Source organism: Pseudophryne corroboree, chromosome 1 (assembly GCF_028390025.1).
Source record: "Pseudophryne corroboree isolate aPseCor3 chromosome 1, aPseCor3.hap2, whole genome shotgun sequence".
NCBI lineage: Eukaryota > Metazoa > Chordata > Amphibia > Anura > Myobatrachidae > Pseudophryne > Pseudophryne corroboree.
In genome coordinates, this window is record NC_086444.1 from 25082260 (window position 1) to 25109476 (window position 27217).

Sequence of the window (27217 nt, forward strand, 5' to 3'; positions counted from 1 at the left end):
TCGTGGCTGCTCCGCCAGGAAAGAAGTCGCTCAGATCCTCACATGGGCGGAACATTGGGTTCCGGCCATATCCGCAATTAACATTCCAGGAATCGAGAACTGGGAAGCTGTTTCTTAAACAGTCACACGGTGCATCCGGGAGAGTGGGAGCTTCACCAGGAGGTATTTCTGACTCTAGTAGCCCGGTGGGGGATGCCCGATGTAGATCGGATGGCGTCTCGTCTCAACAACAAACTTCCTCTCTACTGGTCACGTACTCAGGACCCTCCAGCAGTTCTAATCGATGCACTGACAGCGCCGTGGCACATTCAACTGGGATATGTGTTTCCACCATTGCCACTGATTCCACGTCTGCTTCAACGCATTCAGAGAGAAGGTCTTCCTATCATTCTGGTGGCCCCAGATTGGCCACGCTGACAGTGGTACACTGTTCTGCGCAATATGGTTGTCAAGGAACCATTCAGACTCCCTATGCGTCCAGACCTTCTGATTCAGGGACCATGTCACCACCCAGGTTGGGTCGGCTTGCTTTGACGGCTTGGTTCTTGAATCCAACATTTTAAGGGAAAAGAGATTTTTCTCGCTCTGTTGTGTAAACGATGATTTAGGCTAGAAAGCCTGTGACTTATGGAATTTACCACAGAGTGTGGCGTATTTACATTGATTGGTGTGAAAGGCGTGGTTTAACACCGGATTTGTTTAGAGTCCCTCGTCTGTTATCCTTCCTTCGGGAAGGTCTCAATAAGGGTCTGAGACTTTCTTCACTAAAGGGTCAAGTTTCTGCCTTGTTGGTTCTTTTTCAAGGCTATCATTCCAGAAGTTCAAACGTTCCTTCAGGGAGTTCTTCGGATTCAGACAACTTTTGTTCCTCCGGTTCCTCTCTGGGAATTTAACTTAGTCCTTACGGCTCTTCGGAAATCTCCATTTGATTCTTTGGAATCCGTAGAATTGCGTTATCTAACGTTCAAAAGTTGTCTTCCTATTGGCAATTGCCTCCGCAAGACGAGTATCTCAATTGGCAGCTCTTTTTTTTTGCAGACCAACCTTGTTGAGGTTTCATGATGACCGGGTGGTTCTGCGAACAAAACCTTCCTTCCTTCCTTCCGAAAGTTGTGTCAGCGTTTCATCTAAATCAGGACATTGTCCTTCCAGCGTTTACTCCTTCTCCTTCCGGGAGGATTCCCATTTGGCTCTCTTAGATATGCTTAGGGCCTTACGGATTTATTTATCTCGTACGGATCCTATCTGTCGTACGGATGCATTGTTGGTTTTTAATTGATGCGCCCAAACGAGATTGGCCGGCTTCCAAGAATGCAGTGGCTCGTTGGGTGACTTCGGCCATCAAACAGTCTTCTGATGTTTCAGTTTCTGACTCAATTCCAGCTCATTCGAGTTGGAGCTTCTTGGGCTGCTCGCGGGGGTGCATCTATTGAGCAGCTGTGTAGGGCGACGACCTGGTCGTCTGTGCATATGTTTCAAAAAGTTTTTACCGTTTTCATACTTTCGGTTTGGAGACTGCCTCTGCTGGACGTCAAATTTTACGGACTGCTATGCCGTCTACTTCTCCCTCCTCTCATTAGCTTGCTTTAGGAAATCCCACAAGTAAGGGCGCAGCGTCCCCCAGATGGATGAAAGAGAAATAGGGATTTTTGTTTACTTACCGTAAAATCTCTTTCTCTGATTCCATCTGGGGGACGCTGCGATCCCTCCCATGTGTTTGTCTGGTTTAACCAGTTAATTTTTTTCGGTCTATCTCCTTTGGCTTGGCTAAACGTTAACTGAGGTCATGGCTAGGCAGGAAGGAGATGGGAGGGGTTAGAGGGGGGAGGAGTCAGGTTTTAATAGTTCTGTGCCAAACTCCACAACCACACACCTCTAACCCCACAAGTAACGGCGCAGCGTCCCCCAGATGGAATCAGAGAGAGAGATTTTACGGTAAGTAAACAAAAATCCCTATTCCTGCTCCGGGATATCTCTGTAACTACCTTGCAACGTGCTGTTCTTTGTGAAAGATGAGACACCAGTTGCTGTTTTGAGCGATTTAATCCATCCTCCTCCTGTCTAATTTCACCTGTGTTCCTGCTCTACTGTGGATGGACCCCTCCACCTAAGGTCGGCGGGCCCCGCTCTGCTTAAGTGGGTGAGCTTTGCTCCGCCTAAGGTGGGCAGGCTTCCCCCTCTCTGCCTAAGGAGTGCGGGCCCCCTCTCTTTGCCTAACGAGGGCGTGCTCTCCCAAGCCCCTGTATAACCAGTGTGTCTGATATTGTTTCTTTATCTTCATCAGGATGGCTACATTTTCCGCCTGCAAGTTGCCTATCACAGAGAGGCGCAGTTCGTCAAGGAGCACGTGACTCCGGAGGGAATGCGGAAGTCACAGGAGACAGATGAGTCCCTGCAACTCGAGCTGGAGACCGTCCACCTGCCGCACCTGACCAGCACGCTACACGGGTAGGCGTCGTTACCCTGCGCAATCCTGTATTTGATTTATAAGTCAGTAATTCTATAACCTGTATAAGATAATGTGGGCACAAGCTCTTCCGCACAGAGAGCCGGTACCGCACAGCAGGGCGCGGAAACATGTCTGCCTATAGGGAGCGGGTTCTAATCTTCGGCGCTTCTCCACCCAGTCTCCAACAGCAGCTGCCAGCATTCGGGGGCACCTCGCGCCTCGCCAAGCGATGGATCAGCGCTCAGCTCCTCGGTGACTGTGTCTCAGAGGAGTGTGTGGATCTCCTTGTGGCGCATCTCTTCCTGCATCCGGCTCCGTTCACGGCACCAAGGTACAGACACCGTTCCACACAAACCTTGTAGCTCCTATCACTGTAAGCCTGTGTTATACCACTGGGAGCAGCAAGATGGATGCCATATATAACCAGCATGCGGGAGGTATTGGCAGCCGGCCATCTGTGTATACGCTGTGCACACCATACACATGGGCTGGCACAAGGCCTGGTGATCCGGGCACCGTCACACGGCTGCAAGCTTGCAGTGCCCACAGCTAGGCTCCTTACTGACCCGTGATCCCCACGCCTGCAGTACACCATACACATGTGCTGGCACAAGGCGTGGTGATAGGGCCTGAGGCTGGCAGTGCCCACAGCCGGGCTCCTTACTGACCTGTGATCCCTGCGCCTGCAGTACACCATACACATGGGCTGGCACAAGGCGTGGTGATAGGGCCGGAGGCTGGCAGTGCCCACAGCTTGGTTCCTGACTGTGGTCCCCACGCCTGCAGTACACCATACACGTGTGCTGTCACAAGGCGTGGTAATCCGGGCACCGTCACACGGCCGGAGGCTGGCAGTGCCCATAGCCGGGCTCCTTACTGACCTGTGATCCCCACGCCTGCAGTACACCATACACATGTGCTGGCACAAGGCGTGGTGATAGGGCCTGAGGCTGGCAGTACCCACAGCCGGGCTCCTTACTGACCTGTGATCCCTGCGCCTGCAGTACACCATACACATGGGCTGGCACAAGGCGTGGTGATAGGGCTGGAGGCTGGCAGTGCCCACAGCTTGGTTCCTGACCTGTGGTCCCCACGCCTGCAGTACACCATACACATGGGCTGGCACAAGGCGTGGTGATAGGGCCGGAAGCTGGCAGTGCCCACAGCTTGGCTCCTGACTGACCTGTGATCCCCTCCCTGTCTCCAGCTCTCCTCAGGTGGGATTCCTGCGCTTCCTCAACCTCTTGGCTACATTTGACTGGAAAAACAGCCCCCTCATTGTGAATCTGAACGGAGATCTGGCAGGTAAGTGTCTCACCCACCTGGAGGTAACGACCCCCTCCATTTACTGCCGATCCGCATGTCTGACATAGTTCTGTAGTATCAGATGGTAAAGGTAAAAGCACTCCGGGGTCATTCCATTACTACATATAACTGACTTTATAATAACTAGAAGTAACAATCCAACGTGTGGTATACGGCAGTGCAGTGTCAGGGGTATATAGATGTGATGAGTGGTATACAGCAGTGCAGTGTCAGTGGTATATAGATGTGATGTGTGGTATACAGCAGTGCAGTGTCAGGGGTATATAGATGTGATGTGTGGTATACGGCAGTGCAGTGTCGGGGGTATATAGATGTGATGTGTGGTATACGGCAGTGCAGTGTCAGGGGTATATAGATGGGATGTGTGATATACAGCAGTGCAGTGTCAGGGGTATATAGATGGGATGTGTGATATACAGCAGTGCTGCGTCAGGGGTATATAGATGGGATGTGTGGTATACAGCAGTGCAGTGTCAGGGGTATATAGATGTGATGTGTGGTATACAGCAGTGCTGCGTCAGGGGTATATAGATGGGATGTGTGGTATACAGCAGTGCAGTGTCAGGGGTGTATAGATGTGATGTGTGGTATACAGCAGTGCAGCGTCAGGGATATATATAGATGTGATATACAGCAGTGCAGTGTCAGGGGTATATAGATGTGATGTGTGGTATACAGCAGTGCAGCGTCAGAGGTATATAGATGGGATGTGTGGTATACAGCAGTGCAGTGTCAAGGGTATATAGATGTGACGTGTTATACGGCAGTGCAGTGTCAGGGGTATATAGATGTGATGTGTGGTATACGACAGTGCAGCGTCAGAGGTATATAGATGTGATGTGTGGTATACGGTAGTGCAGCGTCAGGGGTATATAGATGTGTGTGGTATACAGCAGTGCAGTGTCAGGGGTATATAGATGTTATGTGTGGTGTACGGCAGTGCAGCGTCAGGGGTATATAGATGTGATGTGTGGTATACAGCAGTGCAGTGTCAGGGGTATATAGATGTGATGTGTGGTATATGGCAGTGCAGTGTCAGGGGTATATAGATGTGATGTGTGGTATACGGCAGTGCAGTGTCACGGGTATATAGATGTGATGTGTGGTATACAGCAGTGCAGCGTTAGGGGTATATAGATGTGATGTATGGTATACAGCAGTGCAGCGTCAGGGGTATATAGATGTGATGTGTGGTATACAGCAGTGCAGTGTCAGGGGTATATAGATGTGATGTGTGGTATATGGCAGTGCAGTGTCGGGGGTATATAGATGTGATGTGTGGTATATGGCAGTGCAGTGTCAGGGGTATATAGATGTGATGTGTGGTATACGGCAGTGCAGTGTCAGGGGTATATAGATGTGATGTGTGGTATACAGCAGTGCAGCGTTAGGGGTATATAGATGTGATGTATGGTATACAGCAGTGCAGCGTCAGGGGTATATAGATGCGGAGTGTACCTGTGTCTCCTACAGTCATTTTCTCCGCAGGACGACACTTTTTGTCCCAGGTATCTGGTTGCAGGAGCTGCTGAGACCGATCGGACCTGGGCCTAGTTATTGGTTCCTTATGTTACTATACCGTGTCTCATTCACCCCAGGCCCCCGCTTGTGTGGCTGCGATCAGTGGGTGCAGCTCAGGACACTGCAGGGACGCGGGAGAGATAAGCAGATGTTTATAGGCGTTAGTCACGTATCTGAGAGATAATGTCTGATAACTGCCATGTATGTAGTAACGTGTAACTAAACTGTTGTAGCATGCTAAGATCACGTAACATGTTAGAGAATTAAATGACTGGAGCAGCCATACCGGCTTCTCTCAGCAACTCGTATCGGTGAATTAGAACCTGCCTATGTGATATGCCTACATCTATAGCGCCATTGCACTAGTCTGACCTCTCTGTTTGTGTTTTGCTTAGACGCCGAGATCACGGAGATTCAGAATGACTTCACGACGGCGCGCGCTCAGCTCCCAGTATTGTTCATCGCAACCCCAAAGGACAAGACGTCAGTGTGGAGCAAGAGGCAACCGTCTGCCCAGGTGAGGGGTGATCACATGATCTGTCACATGACGTCCCTGCTGTGTCTTTGGCAGTAGAACGTACTTGGAGCAGAAATTTGCTTTGTATATTCTTGTTCCTTTCTGCAGGATCAGTATTATTGGGTCTGTTTTTAGTTTTCTATAGTGCGAATACCAGGGCTCCAGTGCAGGGGTATTTGTGCCGCGTGTAATAGTACATACCGTATCCGTGTAACTTTCTGCCTCCGCCCGGCTGATCTCTTGCACGTTCCTGTTCCTCCTGTGGCAGAGACGGTGCATAGCAGGGAGTGTGCGGATACATCTCCTGCTTATAACGCCTGCAGGGGCAATGCTATACATAGACCTGTCACTCTGCTAATCTGGGATGGGTTGCACAGACAAGTAACGAGTATAGAGATTTGCATCAGGTTTGATGTGACCTCGTTAGGGTGAAGATGAGAGGGGAGATTATCACGCTGAGCTGATGTGAACACTAGACCTGGGCATGCCTTTGCTTGGCACCGTAATCTCTGCCAACCTGGTACGCCTCAGCGGTAATGCGGAGCGATGCATTGTAAATGGGAAATTAAGCCAGGGGGAACCGATCTGTCTTGGCACGCTGAATCCTTTCAATCAAAGGTGTGAACTAAACCGTTTTGTCGGAACGGCAATTTACATTAATTATCGGTGCAGCAGCCGTTGTTAGGAGAGCAAGTCTCTACAGACAGGTGGGAGATGGGTGCCAGCGGATGGGCATCTTCCCGGGCAGAGGATGGTGCATGGGGGCCGATCAGTGTGTGCTGTCCTAGGGGCATCAGTTTTGCTTTGCTGAATGTGTTAAAAGCAGCATTTATTTATTATTTATTACCAGGTATTTATATAGCTCACACATATTCCGCAGCGCTGTACAGGGAATATTTGGCCATTCACATCAGCCCCTGCCCCAGTGGAGCTTACACTCTATATTCATTATCACATATACACACAGACACAGTCACGCTAGGGTTAATTTTTGTTGGGAGCCAATTAATCTACCAGTATATTTTTGGATTGTGGGAGGAAACCTGAGTACCCAGAGGAAACTCACGCAAGTACGGGGAGAATATACAAACTCCACACAGGTAGGGCCGTGGTGGGATTGAACCCATGACCTCAGTGCTGTGAAGCAGTAATGCTAACCACTACACCATCCGTGCTGCCATTTCCAGTATAAGTCTGTCTCTTCTGACTGTCTGAGTGACTGGGAGTCTGTCAGTATGGCAGAAGTCTCTATCCCGGAAATTGGCAGTTTCATCAGATGAAATGTTCACCAAGATCCCTGTAGCTGAGAGTAGGGGTACGAGGAACGTCATGCGGGTCACGTCCTAATTACATTGCACCCGCCAGAGGATTGAAGATGCTCCCTAGGAACTGGTGGCACCTCTCAGACCAGCCTGCCGCCTTCCAGCAATCCAAATTCCTAAATCGGGGTATTGGCATCCGAGGGGTGTGGCATGTCGTGGTGCTTGTGGCCACAGGGGTGAAATATTAAGGGTGCCCCCAACTCCCCTCCTCAAATAGACAACTGAATTGCAGCGCTCGTCAGGGGCACCCACCCATTGTATACTCATACCCACTCATCGCAGGAATATAGGAATGTGCTGTTTGTATGTGACACAGGCAGTGAGGGGATTTGGTAGAACACTGATATAACGAGTAGATGGTGTGCGTTATATAAATGTGTTCTTCCCCAGATATTGCAGCATCTCATCATTCTCGCCGCCGAGTCCCTTCTGACCCTGGAGAAACAGCTGATGACGCCGTCTGAGATCAGCGACATAAAGGTAAGTGATAATGACTATGGCCAATGCGTATCTGGCACCTGTAGACACCGTGATTAAACACGAGGGGCAGCGCCACATTACCTCTGTGGTGAAGTGATGAATATCAGTACGTCAACATTTCCGGTGCTGTTCAGCGGTAATGAAATCGAACCGCGTGAGAACATGAACCCAATACACCGCGCAGCTGGAGAGAGCGGCGATTGCTCTGATATTACACATGCCCTGCGTTACAGTACTGTGTGATTCCTCCAAATCTGTCCGTATTTTTAAATTGCCAATAATTTAAGAGGGAAAAACAACCTGGCTTTGCCTTTTAAATTCTTGCCCCTTTAAAAATACGGACAGACTCTCCGGAATGGCGGCGTTTCCTGCATCTGGCAGGCCATTACATAAGGCCATGTGACTTTGTTATATTGCAACAACATTTCAAACAGCCGGTGTGGACGTATCCCGGTGAAGTGTAAGTGCTGGAACTTTGTAAAATATCGTTCTCTGAGGTTAATTAATGGCTACAGTAACTTTGCTTTTTTTAGGTCATTTTTTACATTTAATATTATTAAATAGGGTTTTATCCGGTTTCCATAGCCTGTCTCCTTCCTGCCGCTGTGGATGCTCTCAATTAAATGGAGCGTTACAACCATATTCCTATAAAATGAACTCTCAGCAGAGAGAATAATATTATCGTATTGTTGCTATTGGAGATAAGCGTCACTTACAAGCGTAATGTACCAGCGCTGGGTGTTTAATCCATGTGCAGTTAGTATACTCTGGCCAGTTCCTGTATTGCAGCATAAAATAGAACTTCCAGCTCCTGCAGCCATGTTGTTGTAGACACATGAGTGAGGGACGCTTTCCCTCTGCCTGTATGGTCCCTATCAGTAGAAGCTGCGTTACATTCCCAGTAGGGTGACGGTGTGTGTTAGCCTCAGTAACTCGGACAGCGTAGCAGTGAACGCTGTGCACTTGCATGTTAGTATTTTAGTAACCATTACTACAGCACAGCCTCGGAGTAGTACAGCATTTTATATATTCCCTATTGGTTGTTGTCAGTTGATAGGGAGCGGCCTGGGCTGCGCTCCCGATAAGTTACTGGATGACCACTGGGAAACTCCCAATCATTCTACACACAGGGAATCTAGAAATTGAGACTCGGGGTAGATCAGCAAGTGAATTGATTGTGTATAATTGAATGGAGAAGAGTTCAGTTGAAAACCGTATAAAATGCCCAGTGTGTAAATTCACAAATGCACCAATCCGGTGTTACCCGGGCTCACTGTGTAAATTCACAAATGCACCAATCAGAAAGCAGGTAGGTTTGTCCTCTGTTACCCGGGCTCACTGTGTACATTCACAAATGCACCAATCAGAAAGCAGGTAGGTTTGTCCTCTGTTACCCGGGCTCACTGTGTAAATTCACAAATGCACCAATCAGAAAGCAGGTAGGTTTGTCCTCTGTTACCCGGGCTCACTGTGTAAATTCACAAATGCACCAATCAGAAAGCAGGTAGGTCTGTCCTCTGTTACCCGGGCTCACTGTGGTTTCTGCAGTGTCTTAAATTGATGTGAGATCTTGGTAGGTGTTCCATTTTCTCTGCACATTTGTTGATGGTGGTGCCGTGGTTGGGAGTTATGATGCAGTGTAGCACAGGGGCGGACGTGGTGCTGGATGTTAGCGTCTGTGTCTGAGGCAGGCTACACTCTCTGTACGATGCATGCTCACATGAATTTCCTATGCGTCCATCTGTATGTAGATTCGGGCGCATTCTGCTCTTACAGGGGCGGTGCATCAGCTGAGTATGGATGCCGCTCGTGCAGTCCACAACCAAGGCGCCTATCGCCAGGTTTATAACATGCAGGTGCTCAACCTCTGGTGCAAAATACACACTGACGATAATGTCGGCCGCAGCTTCCGATTGGCTGCTCGCACTACTGTTACCGTGGCAGCGGCCATCGCTTACATTATTTATTAGGTATTTGCAATCATTCTATGGCGCAAATGCAGAGTCCCTTCATTGGAATAACGATGCGTTATGCGCTAGTCTCTCATCAGAGTTGATGCAGCCAATGATACTGTTTCCTGAGCTGTGCAGCAGGGGGCGCTGCAGCTACACACCACCAATGATACTGTTTCCTGAGCTGTGCAGCAGGGGGCGCTGCAGCTCCAGCTACACACCACCAATGATACTGTTTCCTGAGCTGTGCAGCAGGGGGCGCTGCAGCTACACACCACCAATGATACTGTTTCCTGAGCTGTGCAGCAGGGGGCGCTGCAGCTACACACCACCAATGATACTGTTTCCTGAGCTGTGCAGCAGGGGGCGCTGCAGCTACACACCACCAATGATACTGTTTCCTGAGCTGTGCAGCAGGGGGCGCTGCAGCTACACACCACCAATGATACTGTTTCCTGAGCTGTGCAGCAGGGGGCGCTGCAGCTACACACCACCAATGATACTGTTTCCTGAGCTGTGCAGCAGGGGGCGCTGCAGCTACACACCACCAATGATGCTGTTTCCCGAGCTGTGCAGCACGGGGCGCTGCAGCTACACACCACCAATGATACTGTTTCCTGAGCTGTGCAGCAGGGGGCGCTGCAGCTACACACCACCAATGATGCTGTTTCCCGAGCTGTGCAGCAGGGGGCGCTGCAGCTACACACCACCAATGATACTGTTTCCCGAGCTGTGCAGCAGGGGGCGCTGCAGCTACACACCACCAATGATACTGTTTCCTGAGCTGTGCAGCAGGGGGCGCTGCAGCTACACACCACCAATGATACTGTTTCCCGAGCTGTGCAGCAGGGGGCGCTGCAGCTACACACCACCAATGATACTGTTTCCTGAGCTGTGCAGCAGGGGGCGCTGCAGCTACACACCACCAATGATACTGTTTCCTGAGCTGTGCAGCAGGGGGCGCTGCAGCTACACACCACCAATGACACTGTTTCCTGAGCTGTGCAGCAGGGGGCGCTGCAGCTACACACCACCAATGATACTGTTTCCTGAGCTGTGCAGCAGGGGGCGCTGCAGCTACACACCACCAATGATACTGTTTCCTGAGCTGTGCAGCAGGGGGCGCTGCAGCTACACACCACCAATGATACTGTTTCCCGAGCTGTGCAGCAGGGGGCGCTGCAGCTACACACCACCAATGATACTGTTTCCTGAGCTGTGCAGCAGGGGGCGCTGCAGCTACACACCACCAATGATACTGTTTCCTGAGCTGTGCAGCAGGGGGCGCTGCAGCTACACACCACCAATGATGCTGTTTCCTGAGCTGTGCAGCAGGGGGCGCTGCAGCTACACACCACCAATGACGCTGTTTCCTGAGCTGTACAGCAGGGGGCGCTGCAGCTACACACCACCAATGATGCTGTTTCCTGAGCTGTGCAGCAGGGGGCGCTGCAGCTACACACCACCAATGATACTGTTTCCTGAGCTGTGCAGCAGGGGGCGCTGCAGCTACACACAATCATTGATATTTTCAGACTGTACCAGGATTTGTGATCACTGTCTTATACCTCATAATAGTAATGCACCCGGCTCGGCTGTACGTACCATCATGTTAGAGATAGACAAATGTACATGTGGTCAAATAAAAAATGCAAGGGAGGGCGTCCTCTTGCACAAGGACGAACAGCCTTAGAACGGGATCTAGAGGCAGTCCACGGGCCTCCGGTAAATGTAAACAGACACTCGGAAAGATTTCCTTCCCGCTGGCGCTTGTCCACAGATGCTGTTAGTAGGAAATATTGCCTCTCCTAGTGTTAATCCAGGTGGAGATCCGTCAAAATCAGGATGCACTTCTCCTCCTCTTTCCTCAGTCACCAGCAACAATGATGTGTAAGCATTTGGGCAACCCAAAAAAAGCATAGAGGTGTTTGTTCTGCACACTATCCACACTAGGTGTACGTCTAACAGAGCAGAATAGCGTCTGACAGTGTTTTAGACATGCACAGTGTGACTTTGTACATTCATGCACAGGAGACGGGCCAGTGATGTCACAGCAGCTTAAATGACTGCAGTCTTGGCTCAGTCACTTGTCTTGCCAGATGACAATCCTGTCGGTTCCAGCTACGCAACATTGCTTGCATCAGGCCATTTCTCTCCCAGAGTGCAACTAAACGTATCATCCACTCACTGGTCATCTCACTGCTCGACTATTGCAATGTCCTCACTTGCTCCCATCTTTCTCCCCTCCAATCTGTCCTCAACTCCTCAGCTAGGCTCATCTTCCTCTCCCGCCGCTCCACATCTGCCACTCCCCTTCCCCAATACCTGCACTGGCTTCCATTCCCCTACAGAATCCTCCTCACTCTCCTCACCCTCACATACAAGGCCATCTCTAATTCCACCGCTCCCTACATCTCCAACCTCCTCTCCCTTCATACTCCCTCCCGACCCCTACAGTCGGCCGATGACCGTTGCCTCTCCTCTGCCCTGGTCACTGCGTCCCATGCTCGAGTTCATGATTTTGCCTGTGCTGCACCCCTTCAGTGGAACGCTCTCCCCCGCTCCATTAGACTCTCCCCGACCTTGCAAAGCTTCAAACGGGCACTAAAAACCCACCTATTCATCAAAGCATACCCCTCCGATGCACAACCTAGTCCTGAGGCTGCTCCTCCATCCCCCTGCCTCATGCCTTGAACATCTCTGCTTTGCTTACATCCTGCCATCAGGCTACCTCCCGCTTGCTTACACCTCATGTCATCTGTCTGCCGCCCCTTCCCACTAGATTGTTAGCTCTTCAGAGCAGGGTCATCTTTCCTCTTGTTATCAAAGCCCTCTTCTCACATTTCACTCACAGCTCTCTCCTACTCAGCGGCCATCTTTACCCGCTCTTTCTCCTGCTGGTAAAGGATCATCTCCATCTATGGCCACCAGCACCAAGTAGTACAATGATTACTCCCTCGCTACTTACATCTCAGCTGTATTATGTATGAGAACGTGTGGTGCTCTGTGTTACCTGTACTCTATTTCTGTTATTTATTTACTGTAATGTAAGTTCTGTCTCCCTGTACTGTCCTTTGTACGGCGCCTTATAAATAAAATGTAATAATAATGTGGAAAGGGCTTCAGCTCTCTGCAATAGAGGGATACTTTATTCTCTAACAGACCTGCTGTAATAAATGTCCGGTTACCTCTGAGCAATGTAGGTTACTTTCCTGGCTCATGTCTGACAATATCTTTGATATAAACTGGATTGTAGACAGAATATTGTAGAACTCCGTATGCTGTTATCTTGGTGTTCGTATTACTGGATGAGTGTCACATTAATCATAGGAGGTTTACTAGCACTCAGATTCCGTAGCAGATCCTTTAATCTCCTCCGTGGTGTCGCCTGTCGGTCTTGCGCCATTTCTGAGGTGTAATAATCATCTCACAATACAGCAGCTGGAGGGCCTGGTCCAGCGGCAAAGCTTGTGTGTGTGATGTCATCGTGCGTGTGGCGGGGGAGAGATGTGTGACATCACTATGTGTGTGTGTGTGTGTGATGGGGCGGAGCAGGCAGCGTTTGCATCATTGTTGACAGATTTAAAGTGTAGAATCAGAAAGTTACCCTGGATGATTCTGCAATGACTCCACGTTTGGGAAGACTTGCGGCAGCGTTGGGCTGATGCGGAGCCACTTTGGGGAGTAGGCTGCTTGGTAAGGACCTGTGTTGCAATCAAAGGATAAACCTCAGTGTCTCCTGACTGTGTTAGTGGTGTTATCATTGCCAGTAGAACCCTGGCCACCTGCTGCCATCATCCAGGCGGTGGTGCAGGTGGATGTCCTCACTGTGTCCCTCCAAATGGCGCAATGCTTGATGATGGCGTTCATTGTCTGATGCATTGCTATTGGGCATGCTGGGAAATGTGGTTGACCTTTTCACACTGCGAGGGGGGGTCATCTTCAGTGAGGCCGAGAGAGCTCAATGGCTGAAACCCATCCAGTTTGGCCATAGTGGAGTCTAGTCCCAGCGCAATGGATGAGGCGCGGGATCGGCTTGTCTGGGGCCGGTTGTGGTGTATGGAAAGATCCTGGTATGCTCTAATGAAGGATGCTGGTTGGACCTCAGACATCAGTGCAGAGTACTGACCTAAACTCTGATGGTTGGAGACTGCAGGGAGCGGTGTCATTATAATACAATATATTCTAGATGTATTATAACATAGTAAATGTTACATAGAGTCACCGGGTTATCACTTTTTCTCTAACGTCCTAGTGGATGCTGGGCACTCCGAAAGGACCATGGGGAATAGCGGGCTCCGAAGGAGGCTGGGCACTCTAGAAAGATTTAGGACTACCTGGTGTGCACTGGCTCCTCCCACTATGACCCTCCTCCAAGCCTCAGTTAGATTTTGTGCCCGGCCGAGGTTGGATGCACACTAGGGGCTCTCCTGAGCTCTTAGAAGAAAGATAGTCTTAGGTTTATTATTTTCAGTGAGACCTGCTGGCAACAGGCTCACTGCAGCGAAGGACTAAGGGGAGAAGAAGCGAACTCGCCTGCTTGCAGCCGGATTGGGCTTCTTAGGCTACTGGACACCATTAGCTCCAGAGGGATCGACCGCAGGCCCAGCCTTGATGTTCGGTCCCGGAGCCGCGCCGCCGTCCCCCTTACAGAGCCAGAAGCAAGAAGATGGTCCGGAAAATCGGCGGCATGAAGACATCAGTCTTCACCAAGGTAGCGCACAGCACTGCAGCTGTGCGCCATTGCTCCTCTCACACTTCACACTCCGGTCACTGAGGGTGCAGGGCGCTGGGGGGGGGGCGCCCTGAGGCAGCAATAAAAACACCTTGGCTGGCAAAAATACCTCAATATATAGCCCCAGGGGCTATATATGAGGTAAATACCCCTGCCAGATTCCATAAAAAAGCGGGAGAATAGGCCGCGGAAAAGGGGCGGAGCTATCTCCCTCAGCACACTGGGCGCCATTTTTCCCTCACAGTTCCGCTGGAAGGAAGCTCCCTGGCTCTCCCCTGCAGACTACTCTACAGAAAAGGGTAAAAAAGAGAGAGGGGGGGCATTTAATTTGGCGCAGTATATAGTTATATTAAAAAGCAGCTATAAGGGACATAACTCAGTTAGTCCCTGCCTTATATAGCGCTCTGGTGTGTGCTGGCATACTCTCACTCTGTCCCCCCAAAGGGCTTTTGTGGGTCCTGTCCTCTATATAGAGCATTCCCTGTGTGTGTGGAGTGTGTCGGTACGGCTGTGTCGACATGTTTGATGAGGATAATGAGGTGGAGGCGGAGCAGATGCCTTTAGAAGGGATGTCACCCCCTGGGGGGCAGACACCTGAGTGGATGTGCTTATGGAAAGAAATGAGTGCACGTATAGACTCATTACATAAGAAATTTGACGACATGCCGACTGCGGGACAGCCGAGTTCTCAGCTCGTGCCTGTCCAGGTGTCTCAAAAGTCATCAGGGGCTCTGAAACGCCCGCTATCTCAGATGGCACAAGTAGATGTCGACACGGATACTGACACCAGTGTCGACGACGATGAGTCAAATTTAATGCCCATTAAGGCCATTCACTGCATGATTGAGGCAATGAAAGAGGTGTTAAATATCTCTGATTTACATCCAGGTACCACAAAAAAGGGTATTATGTTTGGGGAGAAAAAACTACCTGTAGTTTTTCCCCCGTCAGATGAATTAAATGAAGTGTGTGAAGAAGCGTGGGCTTCCCCTGATAAGAAATTGGTAATTCCTAAGAAGGTACTAATGGCGTTCCCTTTCCCGCCAGAGGATAGGTTACGTTGGGAAACACCTCCTAGGGTGGATAAAGCGCTCACACGTTTGTCTAAAAAGGTGGCACTACCGTCTCAGGATACGGCCGCCCTTAAGGAACCTGCTGATAGAAAGCAGGAGGCGATCCTGAAGTCTGTATATACACACTCAGGCATTATACTTAGACCAGCTATTGCGTCAGCATGGATGTGCAGTGCTGCCGCTGCGTGGTCGGATAAACTGTCAGAAAATATTGACACACTAGACAGAGACACGATTCTGCTAACAATTGACCATATCAAAGACTCAGTCTTATATATGAGAGATGCACAGAGGGAAGTCTGCCGGCTGGCATCTAAAATAAGTGCATTGTCCATCTCTGCTAGGAGATGCTTATGGACTCGCCAGTGGACTGGAGATGCAGATTCCAAAAGGCACATGGAAGTTTTGCCTTATAAGGGGGAGGAATTATTTGGGGATGGTCTCTCCGACCTAGTTTCCACAGCAACGTCTGGGAAGTCAGCATTTTTACCCCATGTCCCCTCACAGCCTAAGAAGGCGCCATTTTATCAGGTTCAGTCCTTTCGGACCCAGAAAAACAAGCGGGGAAAAGGAGGGTCTTTTCTCTCTAGAGGCAGAGGTAGGGGAAAAAGGCTGCAACAAACAGCAGGTTCCCAGGAGCAAAAGTCCTCCCCCGCTTCCTCTTCCAAGTCCGCCGCATGACGGTGGGGCTCCACAGGCGGAGCCAGGTACGGTGGGGGCCCGCCTCATGAATTTCAGCGATCAGTGGGCTCGCTCACAGGCGGATCCCTGGATCCTTCAAATAGTATCTCAGGGGTACAAGCTGGAATTCGAGGCGGCTCCACCCCACCGGTTCCTAAAATCTGCCTTGCCGATTGCTCCCTCAGACAGGGAGGCGGTGCTAGCAGCGATTCACAAGCTGTATTCCCAGCAGGTGATAATCAAGGTACCCCTACTTCAACAAGGCCGGGGTTACTATTCCACACTATTTGTGGTGCCAAAACCGGACGGTTCGGTGAGACCCATTTTAAATTTGAAATCCTTGAACACATACATAAAAAAATTCAAGTTTAAGATGGAATCGCTCAGGGCGGTTATTGCAAGCCTGGAGGAGGGGGATTACATGGTATCCCTGGACATCAAGGATGCTTACCTGCATGTCCCCATTTACCATCCTCACCAGGAGTACCTCAGATTTGTGGTACAGGATTGCCATTACCAATTCCAGACGCTGCCGTTTGGACTCTCCACGGCACCGAGGGTATTTACCAAGGTTATGGCGGAAATGATGATACTCCTTCGAGTTTCTCCCGGAGGAGAAAGCCAGGGAGTTGTCTTCTCTAGTCAGAGACCTCCTAAAACCAAAACAGGTATCGGTGCATCACTGCACGCGGGTCCTGGGAAAGATGGTAGCTTCATACGAAGCAATTCCATTCGGCAGGTTCCATGCCAGGATTTTTCAGTGGGACCTGTTGGACAAGTGGTCCGGATCGCATCTTCAGATGCATCGCTTGATAACCCTGTCCCCAAGAACCAGGGTGTCTCTTCTGTGGTGGCTGCAGAGTGCTCATCTTTTTGAGGGCCGCAGATTCGGCATACAGGACTGGGTCCTGGTGACCACGGATGCCAGCCTACGAGGCTGGGGGGCAGTCACAAAGGGAAGAAACTTCCAAGGACTATGGTCAAGTCAGGAGACTTCCCTTCACATAAATATTCTGGAACTAAGGGCCATTTACAATGCCCTAAGTCAAGCAAAATCCCTGCTCCTACACCAGCCGGTGCTGATCCAGTCAGACAACATCACGGCAGTCGCCCATGTGAATCGACAGGGCGGCACAAGAAGCAGGATGGCAATGGCAGAAGCCACAAGGATTCTCCGATGGGCGGAAAATCATGTACTAGCACTGTCAGCAGTGTTCATCCCGGGAGTGGACAACTGGGAAGCAGACTTTCTCAGCAGGCACGACCTCCACCCGGGAGAGTGGGGACTTCATCCAGAAGTCTTCCAAATGATTGTAAATCAGTGGGGTCGTCCACAGGTGGACATGATGGCGTCCCGCCTAAACAAAAAACTAGAGAGGTATTGCGCCAGGTCAAGAGACCCTCAGGCGATAGCTGTGGACGCTCTAGTGACACCGTGGGTGTACCAGTCAGTTTATGTGTTCCCTCCTCTACCTCTCATACCAAGGGTATTGAGAATAATAAGAAAGCGAGGTGTAACCACAATTCTCGTGGTTCCGGATTGGCCAAGAAGAGCGTGGTACCCGGAACTTCAAGAGATGATCTCAGAGGACCCGTGGTCTCTGCCGCTTAGACAAGACCTGCTACAGCAGGGGCCCTGTCTGTTCCAAGACTTACCGCGGCTGCGTTTGACGGCATGGCGGTTGAACGCCGGATCCTGAAGGAAAAGGGCATTCCGGAGGAAGTCATTCCTACGCTTATTAAAGCTAGGAAAGAGGTTACAGCAAATCATTATCACCGCATATGGCGGAAGTATGTTTCATGGTGTGAGGCCGAAAAGGCCCCAACAGAGGAATTTCAACTAGGTCGATTTCTGCATTTCCTGCAAGCAGGAGTTAATATGGGCCTAAAACTAGGCTCCATTAAAGTACAGATCTCGGCTCTGTCGATTTTCTTTCAAAAAGAACTAGCTTCAGTACCTGAAGTTCAGACATTTGTGAAAGGAGTGCTGCATATTCAGCCCCCATTTGTGCCTCCTGTGGCACCTTGGGATCTCAACGTGATGTTGAGTTTCTTAAAATCACATTGGTTTGAGCCACTAAAAACCGTGGATCTGAAATATCTCACGTGGAAAGTGGTCATGTTATTGGCTTTGGCTTCAGCCAGGCGTGTGTCAGAATTGGCGGCTTTATCATGTAAAAGCCCTTATCTGATTTTCCATATGGATAGGGCAGAATTGAGGACTCGTCCCCAATTTCTCCCAAAGGTGGTGTCAGCGTTTCACCTGAACCAGCCTATTGTGGTGCCTGCGGCTACTAGGGACTTGGAGGACTCCAAGTTGCTGGACGTTGTCAGGGCCCTGAAAATATATGTTTCCAGGACGGCTGGAGTCAGAAAATCTGACTCGCTGTTTATCCTGTATGCACCCAACAAGCTGGGTGCTCCTGCTTCTAAGCAGACTATTGCTCGCTGGATTTGTAGTACAATTCAGCTTGCTCATTCTGTGGCAGGCCTGCCACAGCCAAAATCTGTAAATGCCCATTCCACTAGGAAGGTGGGCTCATCTTGGGCGGCTGCCCGAGGGGTCTCGGCTTTACAACTTTGCCGAGCAGCTACTTGGTCAGGGGCAAACACGTTTGCAAAATTCTACAAATTTGATACCCTGGCTGAGGAGGACCTGGAGTTCTCTCATTCGGTGCTGCAGAGTCATCCGCACTCTCCCGCCCGTTTGGGAGCTTTGGTATAATCCCCATGGTCCTTTCGGAGTTCCCAGCATCCACTAGGACGTTAGAGAAAATAAGAATTTACTCACCGGTAATTCTATTTCTCGTAGTCCGTAGTGGATGCTGGGCGCCCATCCCAAGTGCGGTTTATCTGCAATACTTGTACATAGTTATTGTTAACTAAATCGGGTTATTGTTGAGCCATCTGTTGAGAGGCTCAGTTGTTTCATACTGTTAACTGGGATTCATATCACGAGTTGTACGGTGTGATTGGTGTGGCTGGTATGAGTCTTACCCGGGATTCAAAATCCTTCCTTATTGTGTACGCTCGTCCGGGCACAGTGTCCTAACTGAGGCTTGGAGGAGGGTCATAGTGGGAGGAGCCAGTGCACACCAGGTAGTCCTAAATCTTTCTAGAGTGCCCTGCCTCCTTCTGAGCCCGCTATTCCCCATGGTCCTTTCGGAGTGCCCAGCATCCACTACGGACTACGAGAAATAGAATTACCGGTGAGTAAATTCTTATTATTAATGCCTTGGTTTTCCAGTGTAAGCAGATGCAGCCTTTGCAAACCTTCCAAAGTTCTCCACGCTCTGTGCTTCCTCCATGGCAGATCTTCTAGAATTATCTGGCAGCGCGGCGTGCATCTTTACCCAGGAGCCGCATCTGGCTAATCTACGGGCGCTCTACCCAGGAGCCGCGTCCGGCTAATCTACGGGCGCTCTACCCAGGGGCCGCATGTGGCTAATCTACGGGCGCTCTACCCAGGAGCCGCATCTGGCTAATCTACGGGCGCTCTACCCAGGAGTGCGTCCGGCTAATCTACGGGCGCTCTACCCAGGAGCCGCATCCGGCTAATCTACGGGCGCTCTACTCAGGAGCCGCATCTGGCTAATCTATGCGCGCTCTACCCAGGGGCCGCATCTGGCGAATCTACGGGCGCTCTACCCAGGGGCCGCATCTGGCGAATCTACGGGCGCTCTACCCAGGGGCCGCATCTGGCGAATCTACGGGCGCTCTACCCAGGGGCCGCATCTGGCTAATCTACGGGCGCTCTACCCAGGGGCCGCATCTGGCTAATCTACGGGCGCTCTACCCAGGAGCCGCATCCGGCTAATCTACGGGCGCTCTACCCAGGAGCCGCATCATGTTTATCTACGGGCGCTCTACCCAGGGGCCGCATCTGGCTAATCTACGGGCGCTCTACCCAGGAGCCGCATCATGTTTATCTACGGGCGCTCTACCCAGGAGCCGCATCTGGCTAATCTACGGGCGCTCTACCCAGGGGCCGCATCTGGCTAATCTACGGGCGCTCTACCCAGGGGCCGCATCTGGCTAATCTACGGGCGCTCTACCCAGGGGCCGCATCTGGCTAATCTATGCGCGCTCTACCCAGGGGCCGCATCTGGCTAATCTACGGGCGCTCTACCCAGGAGCCGCATCTGGCTAATCTACGGGCGCTCTACCCAGGAGCCGCATCTGGCTAATCTACGGGCGCTCTACCCAGGAGCCGCATCTGGCTAATCTATGGGCGCTCTACCCAGGAGCCGCATCTGGCTAATCTATGGGCGCTCTACCCAGGAGCCGCATCTGGCTAATCTATGGGCGCTCTACCCAGGAGCCGCATCTGGCTAATCTATGGGCGCTCTACCCAGGAGCCGCATCATGTTTATCTACGGGCGCTCTACCCAGGAGCCGCATCTGGCTAATCTACGGGCGCTCTACCCAGGAGCCGCATCTGGCTAATCTACGGGCGCTCTACCCAGGGGCCGCATCTGGCTAATCTACGGGCGCTCTACCCAGGGGCCGCATCTGGCTAATCTACGGGCACTCTACCCAGGGGCCGCATCTGGCTAATCTACGGGCGCTCTACCCAGGAGCCGCATCTGGCTAATCTACGGGCGCTCTACCCAGGGGCCGCATCTGGCTAATCTACGGGCGCTCTACCCAGGGGCCGCATCTGGCTAATCTACGGGCGCTCTACCCAGGGGCCGCATCTGGCTAATCTACGGGCGCTCTACCCAGGGGCCGCATCTGGCTAATCTACGGGCGCTCTACCCAGGGGCCGCATCTGGCTAATCTACGGGCGCTCTACCCAGGGGCCGCATCTGGCTAATCTACGGGCGCTCTACCCAGGGGCCGCATCTGGCTAATCTACGGGCGCTCTACCCAGGGGCCGCATCTGGCTAATCTACGGGCGCTCTACCCAGGGGCCGCATCTGGCTAATCTACGGGCGCTCTACCCAGGAGCCGCATCCGGCTAATCTACGGGCGCTCTACCCAGGGGCCGCATGTGGCTAATCTTCGGGCGCTCTACCCAGGGGCCGCATCTGGCTAATCTACGGGCGCTCTACCCAGGAGCCGCATGTGGCTAATCTTCGGGCGCTCTACCCAGGAGCCGCATCTGGCTAATCTATGGGCGCTCTACCCAGGGGCCGCATCTGGCTAATCTACGGGCGCTCTACCCAGGAGCCGCATCTGGCTAATCTACGGGCGCTCTACCCAGGAGCCGCATCTGGCTAATCTACGGGCGCTCTACCCAGGAGCCGCATCTGGCTAATCTACGGGCGCTCTACCCAGGAGCCGCATCTGGCTAATCTACGGGCGCTCTACCCAGGGGCCGCATCTGGCTAATCTACGGGCGCTCTACCCAGGGGCCGCATCTGGCTAATCTACGGGCGCTCTACCCAGGGGCCGCATCTGGCTAATCTACGGGCGCTCTACCCAGGGGCCGCATCTGGCTAATCTACGGGCGCTCTACCCAGGGGCCGCATCTGGCTAATCTACGGGCGCTCTACCCAGGGGCCGCATCTGGCTAATCTACGGGCGCTCTACCCAGGAGCCGCATCTGGCTAATCTACGGGCGCTCTACCCAGGGGCCGCATCTGGCTAATCTACGGGCGCTCTACCCAGGGGCCGCATCTGGCTAATCTACGGGCGCTCTACCCAGGAGCCGCATCTGGCTAATCTACGGGCGCTCTACCCAGGAGCCGCATCTGGCTAATCTACGGGCGCTCTACCCAGGGGCCGCTTCTGGCTAATCTACGGGCGCTCTACCCAGGGGCCGCATCTGGCTAATCTACGGGCGCTCTACCCAGGGGCCGCATCTGGCTAATCTACGGGCGCTCTACCCAGGGGCCGCATCTGGCTAATCTACGGGCGCTCTACCCAGGGGCCGCATCTGGCTAATCTACGGGCGCTCTACCCAGGGGCCGCATCTGGCTAATCTACGGGCGCTCTACCCAGGGGCCGCATCTGGCTAATCTACGGGCGCTCTACCCAGGGGCCGCATCTGGCTAATCTACGGGCGCTCTACCCAGGAGCCGCATCTGGCTAATCTACGGGCGCTCTACCCAGGGGCCGCATCTGGCTAATCTACGGGCGCTCTACCCAGGGGCCGCATGTGGCTAATCTTCGGGCGCTCTACCCAGGGGCCGCATGTGGCTAATCTTCGGGCGCTCTACCCAGGGGCCGCATGTGGCTAATCTTCGGGCGCTCTACCCAGGGGCCGCATCTGGCTAATCTACGGGCGCTCTACCCAGGAGCCGCATCTGGCTAATCTACGGGCGCTCTACCCAGGAGCCGCATCTGGCTAATCTACGGGCGCTCTACCCAGGAGCCGCATCTGGCTAATCTACGGGCGCTCTACCCAGGAGCCGCATTTGGCTAATCTACGGGCGCTCTACCCAGGAGCCGCATCCGGCTAATCTACGGGCGCTCTACCCAGGGGCCGCATGTGGCTAATCTTCGGGCGCTCTACCCAGGGGCCGCATCTGGCTAATCTACGGGCGCTCTACCCAGGAGCCGCATGTGGCTAATCTTCGGGCGCTCTACCCAGGGGCCGCATCTGGCTAATCTACGGGCGCTCTACCCAGGAGCCGCATCTGGCTAATCTACGGGCGCTCTACCCAGGGGCCGCATCTGGCTAATCTACGGGCGCTCTACCCAGGGGCCGCATCTGGCTAATCTATGCGCGCTCTACCCAGGGGCCGCATCTGGCTAATCTACGGGCGCTCTACCCAGGGGCCGCATCTGGCTAATCTACGGGCGCTCTACCCAGGAGCCGCATCTGGCTAATCTACGGGCGCTCTACCCAGGGGCCGCTTCTGGCTAATCTACGGGCGCTCTACCCAGGGGCTGCATCTGGCTAATCTACGGGCGCTCTACCCAGGGGCCGCATCTGGCTAATCTACGGGCGCTCTACCCAGGGGCCGCATCTGGCTAATCTACGGGCGCTCTACCCAGGGGCCGCATCTGGCTAATCTACGGGCGCTCTACCCAGGGGCCGCATCTGGCTAATCTACGGGCGCTCTACCCAGGGGCCGCATCTGGCTAATCTACGGGCGCTCTACCCAGGGGCCGCATCTGGCTAATCTACGGGCGCTCTACCCAGGGGCCGCATCTGGCTAATCTACGGGCGCTCTACCCAGGGGCCGCATCTGGCTAATCTACGGGCGCTCTACCCAGGAGCCGCATCCGGCTAATCTACGGGCGCTCTACCCAGGGGCCGCATGTGGCTAATCTTCGGGCGCTCTACCCAGGGGCCGCATCTGGCTAATCTACGGGCGCTCTACCCAGGAGCCGCATGTGGCTAATCTTCGGGCGCTCTACCCAGGAGCCGCATCTGGCTAATCTATGGGCGCTCTACCCAGGGGCCGCATCTGGCTAATCTACGGGCGCTCTACCCAGGAGCCGCATCTGGCTAATCTACGGGCGCTCTACCCAGGAGCCGCATCTGGCTAATCTACGGGCGCTCTACCCAGGAGCCGCATCTGGCTAATCTACGGGCGCTCTACCCAGGAGCCGCATCTGGCTAATCTACGGGCGCTCTACCCAGGGGCCGCATCTGGCTAATCTACGGGCGCTCTACCCAGGGGCCGCATCTGGCTAATCTACGGGCGCTCTACCCAGGGGCCGCATCTGGCTAATCTACGGGCGCTCTACCCAGGGGCCGCATCTGGCTAATCTACGGGCGCTCTACCCAGGGGCCGCATCTGGCTAATCTACGGGCGCTCTACCCAGGGGCCGCATCTGGCTAATCTACGGGCGCTCTACCCAGGAGCCGCATCTGGCTAATCTACGGGCGCTCTACCCAGGGGCCGCATCTGGCTAATCTACGGGCGCTCTACCCAGGGGCCGCATCTGGCTAATCTACGGGCGCTCTACCCAGGAGCCGCATCTGGCTAATCTACGGGCGCTCTACCCAGGAGCCGCATCTGGCTAATCTACGGGCGCTCTACCCAGGGGCCGCTTCTGGCTAATCTACGGGCGCTCTACCCAGGGGCCGCATCTGGCTAATCTACGGGCGCTCTACCCAGGGGCCGCATCTGGCTAATCTACGGGCGCTCTACCCAGGGGCCGCATCTGGCTAATCTACGGGCGCTCTACCCAGGGGCCGCATCTGGCTAATCTACGGGCGCTCTACCCAGGGGCCGCATCTGGCTAATCTACGGGCGCTCTACCCAGGGGCCGCATCTGGCTAATCTACGGGCGCTCTACCCAGGGGCCGCATCTGGCTAATCTACGGGCGCTCTACCCAGGAGCCGCATCTGGCTAATCTATGGGCGCTCTACCCAGGAGCCGCATCTGGCTAATCTATGGGCGCTCTACCCAGGAGCCGCATCTGGCTAATCTATGGGCGCTCTACCCAGGAGCCGCATCATGTTTATCTACGGGCGCTCTACCCAGGAGCCGCATCTGGCTAATCTACGGGCGCTCTACCCAGGAGCCGCATCTGGCTAATCTACGGGCGCTCTACCCAGGGGCCGCATCTGGCTAATCTACGGGCGCTCTACCCAGGGGCCGCATCTGGCTAATCTACGGGCACTCTACCCAGGGGCCGCATCTGGCTAATCTACGGGCGCTCTACCCAGGAGCCGCATCTGGCTAATCTACGGGCGCTCTACCCAGGGGCCGCATCTGGCTAATCTACGGGCGCTCTACCCAGGGGCCGCATCTGGCTAATCTACGGGCGCTCTACCCAGGGGCCGCATCTGGCTAATCTACGGGCGCTCTACCCAGGGGCCGCATCTGGCTAATCTACGGGCGCTCTACCCAGGGGCCGCATCTGGCTAATCTACGGGCGCTCTACCCAGGGGCCGCATCTGGCTAATCTACGGGCGCTCTACCCAGGGGCCGCATCTGGCTAATCTACGGGCGCTCTACCCAGGGGCCGCATCTGGCTAATCTACGGGCGCTCTACCCAGGGGCCGCATCTGGCTAATCTACGGGCGCTCTACCCAGGAGCCGCATCCGGCTAATCTACGGGCGCTCTACCCAGGGGCCGCATGTGGCTAATCTTCGGGCGCTCTACCCAGGGGCCGCATCTGGCTAATCTACGGGCGCTCTACCCAGGAGCCGCATGTGGCTAATCTTCGGGCGCTCTACCCAGGAGCCGCATCTGGCTAATCTATGGGCGCTCTACCCAGGGGCCGCATCTGGCTAATCTACGGGCGCTCTACCCAGGAGCCGCATCTGGCTAATCTACGGGCGCTCTACCCAGGAGCCGCATCTGGCTAATCTACGGGCGCTCTACCCAGGAGCCGCATCTGGCTAATCTACGGGCGCTCTACCCAGGAGCCGCATCTGGCTAATCTACGGGCGCTCTACCCAGGGGCCGCATCTGGCTAATCTACGGGCGCTCTACCCAGGGGCCGCATCTGGCTAATCTACGGGCGCTCTACCCAGGGGCCGCATCTGGCTAATCTACGGGCGCTCTACCCAGGGGCCGCATCTGGCTAATCTACGGGCGCTCTACCCAGGGGCCGCATCTGGCTAATCTACGGGCGCTCTACCCAGGGGCCGCATCTGGCTAATCTACGGGCGCTCTACCCAGGAGCCGCATCTGGCTAATCTACGGGCGCTCTACCCAGGGGCCGCATCTGGCTAATCTACGGGCGCTCTACCCAGGGGCCGCATCTGGCTAATCTACGGGCGCTCTACCCAGGAGCCGCATCTGGCTAATCTACGGGCGCTCTACCCAGGAGCCGCATCTGGCTAATCTACGGGCGCTCTACCCAGGGGCCGCTTCTGGCTAATCTACGGGCGCTCTACCCAGGGGCCGCATCTGGCTAATCTACGGGCGCTCTACCCAGGGGCCGCATCTGGCTAATCTACGGGCGCTCTACCCAGGGGCCGCATCTGGCTAATCTACGGGCGCTCTACCCAGGGGCCGCATCTGGCTAATCTACGGGCGCTCTACCCAGGGGCCGCATCTGGCTAATCTACGGGCGCTCTACCCAGGGGCCGCATCTGGCTAATCTACGGGCGCTCTACCCAGGGGCCGCATCTGGCTAATCTACGGGCGCTCTACCCAGGAGCCGCATCTGGCTAATCTACGGGCGCTCTACCCAGGGGCCGCATCTGGCTAATCTACGGGCGCTCTACCCAGGGGCCGCATGTGGCTAATCTTCGGGCGCTCTACCCAGGGGCCGCATGTGGCTAATCTTCGGGCGCTCTACCCAGGGGCCGCATGTGGCTAATCTTCGGGCGCTCTACCCAGGGGCCGCATCTGGCTAATCTACGGGCGCTCTACCCAGGAGCCGCATCTGGCTAATCTACGGGCGCTCTACCCAGGAGCCGCATCTGGCTAATCTACGGGCGCTCTACCCAGGAGCCGCATCTGGCTAATCTACGGGCGCTCTACCCAGGAGCCGCATTTGGCTAATCTACGGGCGCTCTACCCAGGAGCCGCATCCGGCTAATCTACGGGCGCTCTACCCAGGGGCCGCATGTGGCTAATCTTCGGGCGCTCTACCCAGGGGCCGCATCTGGCTAATCTACGGGCGCTCTACCCAGGAGCCGCATGTGGCTAATCTTCGGGCGCTCTACCCAGGGGCCGCATCTGGCTAATCTACGGGCGCTCTACCCAGGAGCCGCATCTGGCTAATCTACGGGCGCTCTACCCAGGGGCCGCATCTGGCTAATCTATGGGCGCTCTACCCAGGGGCCGCATCTGGCTAATCTATGCGCGCTCTACCCAGGGGCCGCATCTGGCTAATCTACGGGCGCTCTACCCAGGGGCCGCATCTGGCTAATCTACGGGCGCTCTACCCAGGAGCCGCATCTGGCTAATCTACGGGCGCTCTACCCAGGGGCCGCTTCTGGCTAATCTACGGGCGCTCTACCCAGGGGCTGCATCTGGCTAATCTACGGGCGCTCTACCCAGGGGCTGCATCTGGCTAATCTACGGGCGCTCTACCCAGGGGCCGCATCTGGCTAATCTACGGGCGCTCTACCCAGGGGCCGCATCTGGCTAATCTACGGGCGCTCTACCCAGGGGCCGCATCTGGCTAATCTACGGGCGCTCTACCCAGGGGCCGCATCTGGCTAATCTACGGGCGCTCTACCCAGGGGCCGCATCTGGCTAATCTACGGGCGCTCTACCCAGGGGCCGCATCTGGCTAATCTACGGGCGCTCTACCCAGGGGCCGCATCTGGCTAATCTACGGGCGCTCTACCC

The 27217-nt window shown here is 54.0% G+C and overlaps 1 protein-coding gene across 2 annotated transcripts in view; it reads left to right on the forward strand.

Moving 5' to 3' along the window:
- The window catches only part of NOL6 (nucleolar protein 6), a 119372-nt gene that overhangs the window by 56720 nt on the left and 35435 nt on the right, over positions 1–27217 (forward strand). Inside the window, exons 19-23 of one of the 2 annotated variants that reach the window (XM_063957955.1) lie at positions 2285–2448; positions 2628–2780; positions 3657–3754; positions 5692–5813; positions 7526–7615. In XM_063957955.1, the coding sequence (XP_063814025.1) occupies positions 2285–2448; positions 2628–2780; positions 3657–3754; positions 5692–5813; positions 7526–7615 (627 nt within the window). The remainder of the gene's footprint in view (positions 1–2284; positions 2449–2627; positions 2781–3656; positions 3755–5691; positions 5814–7525; positions 7616–27217) is intronic. The other variant, XM_063957965.1, reaches the window with a different exon arrangement.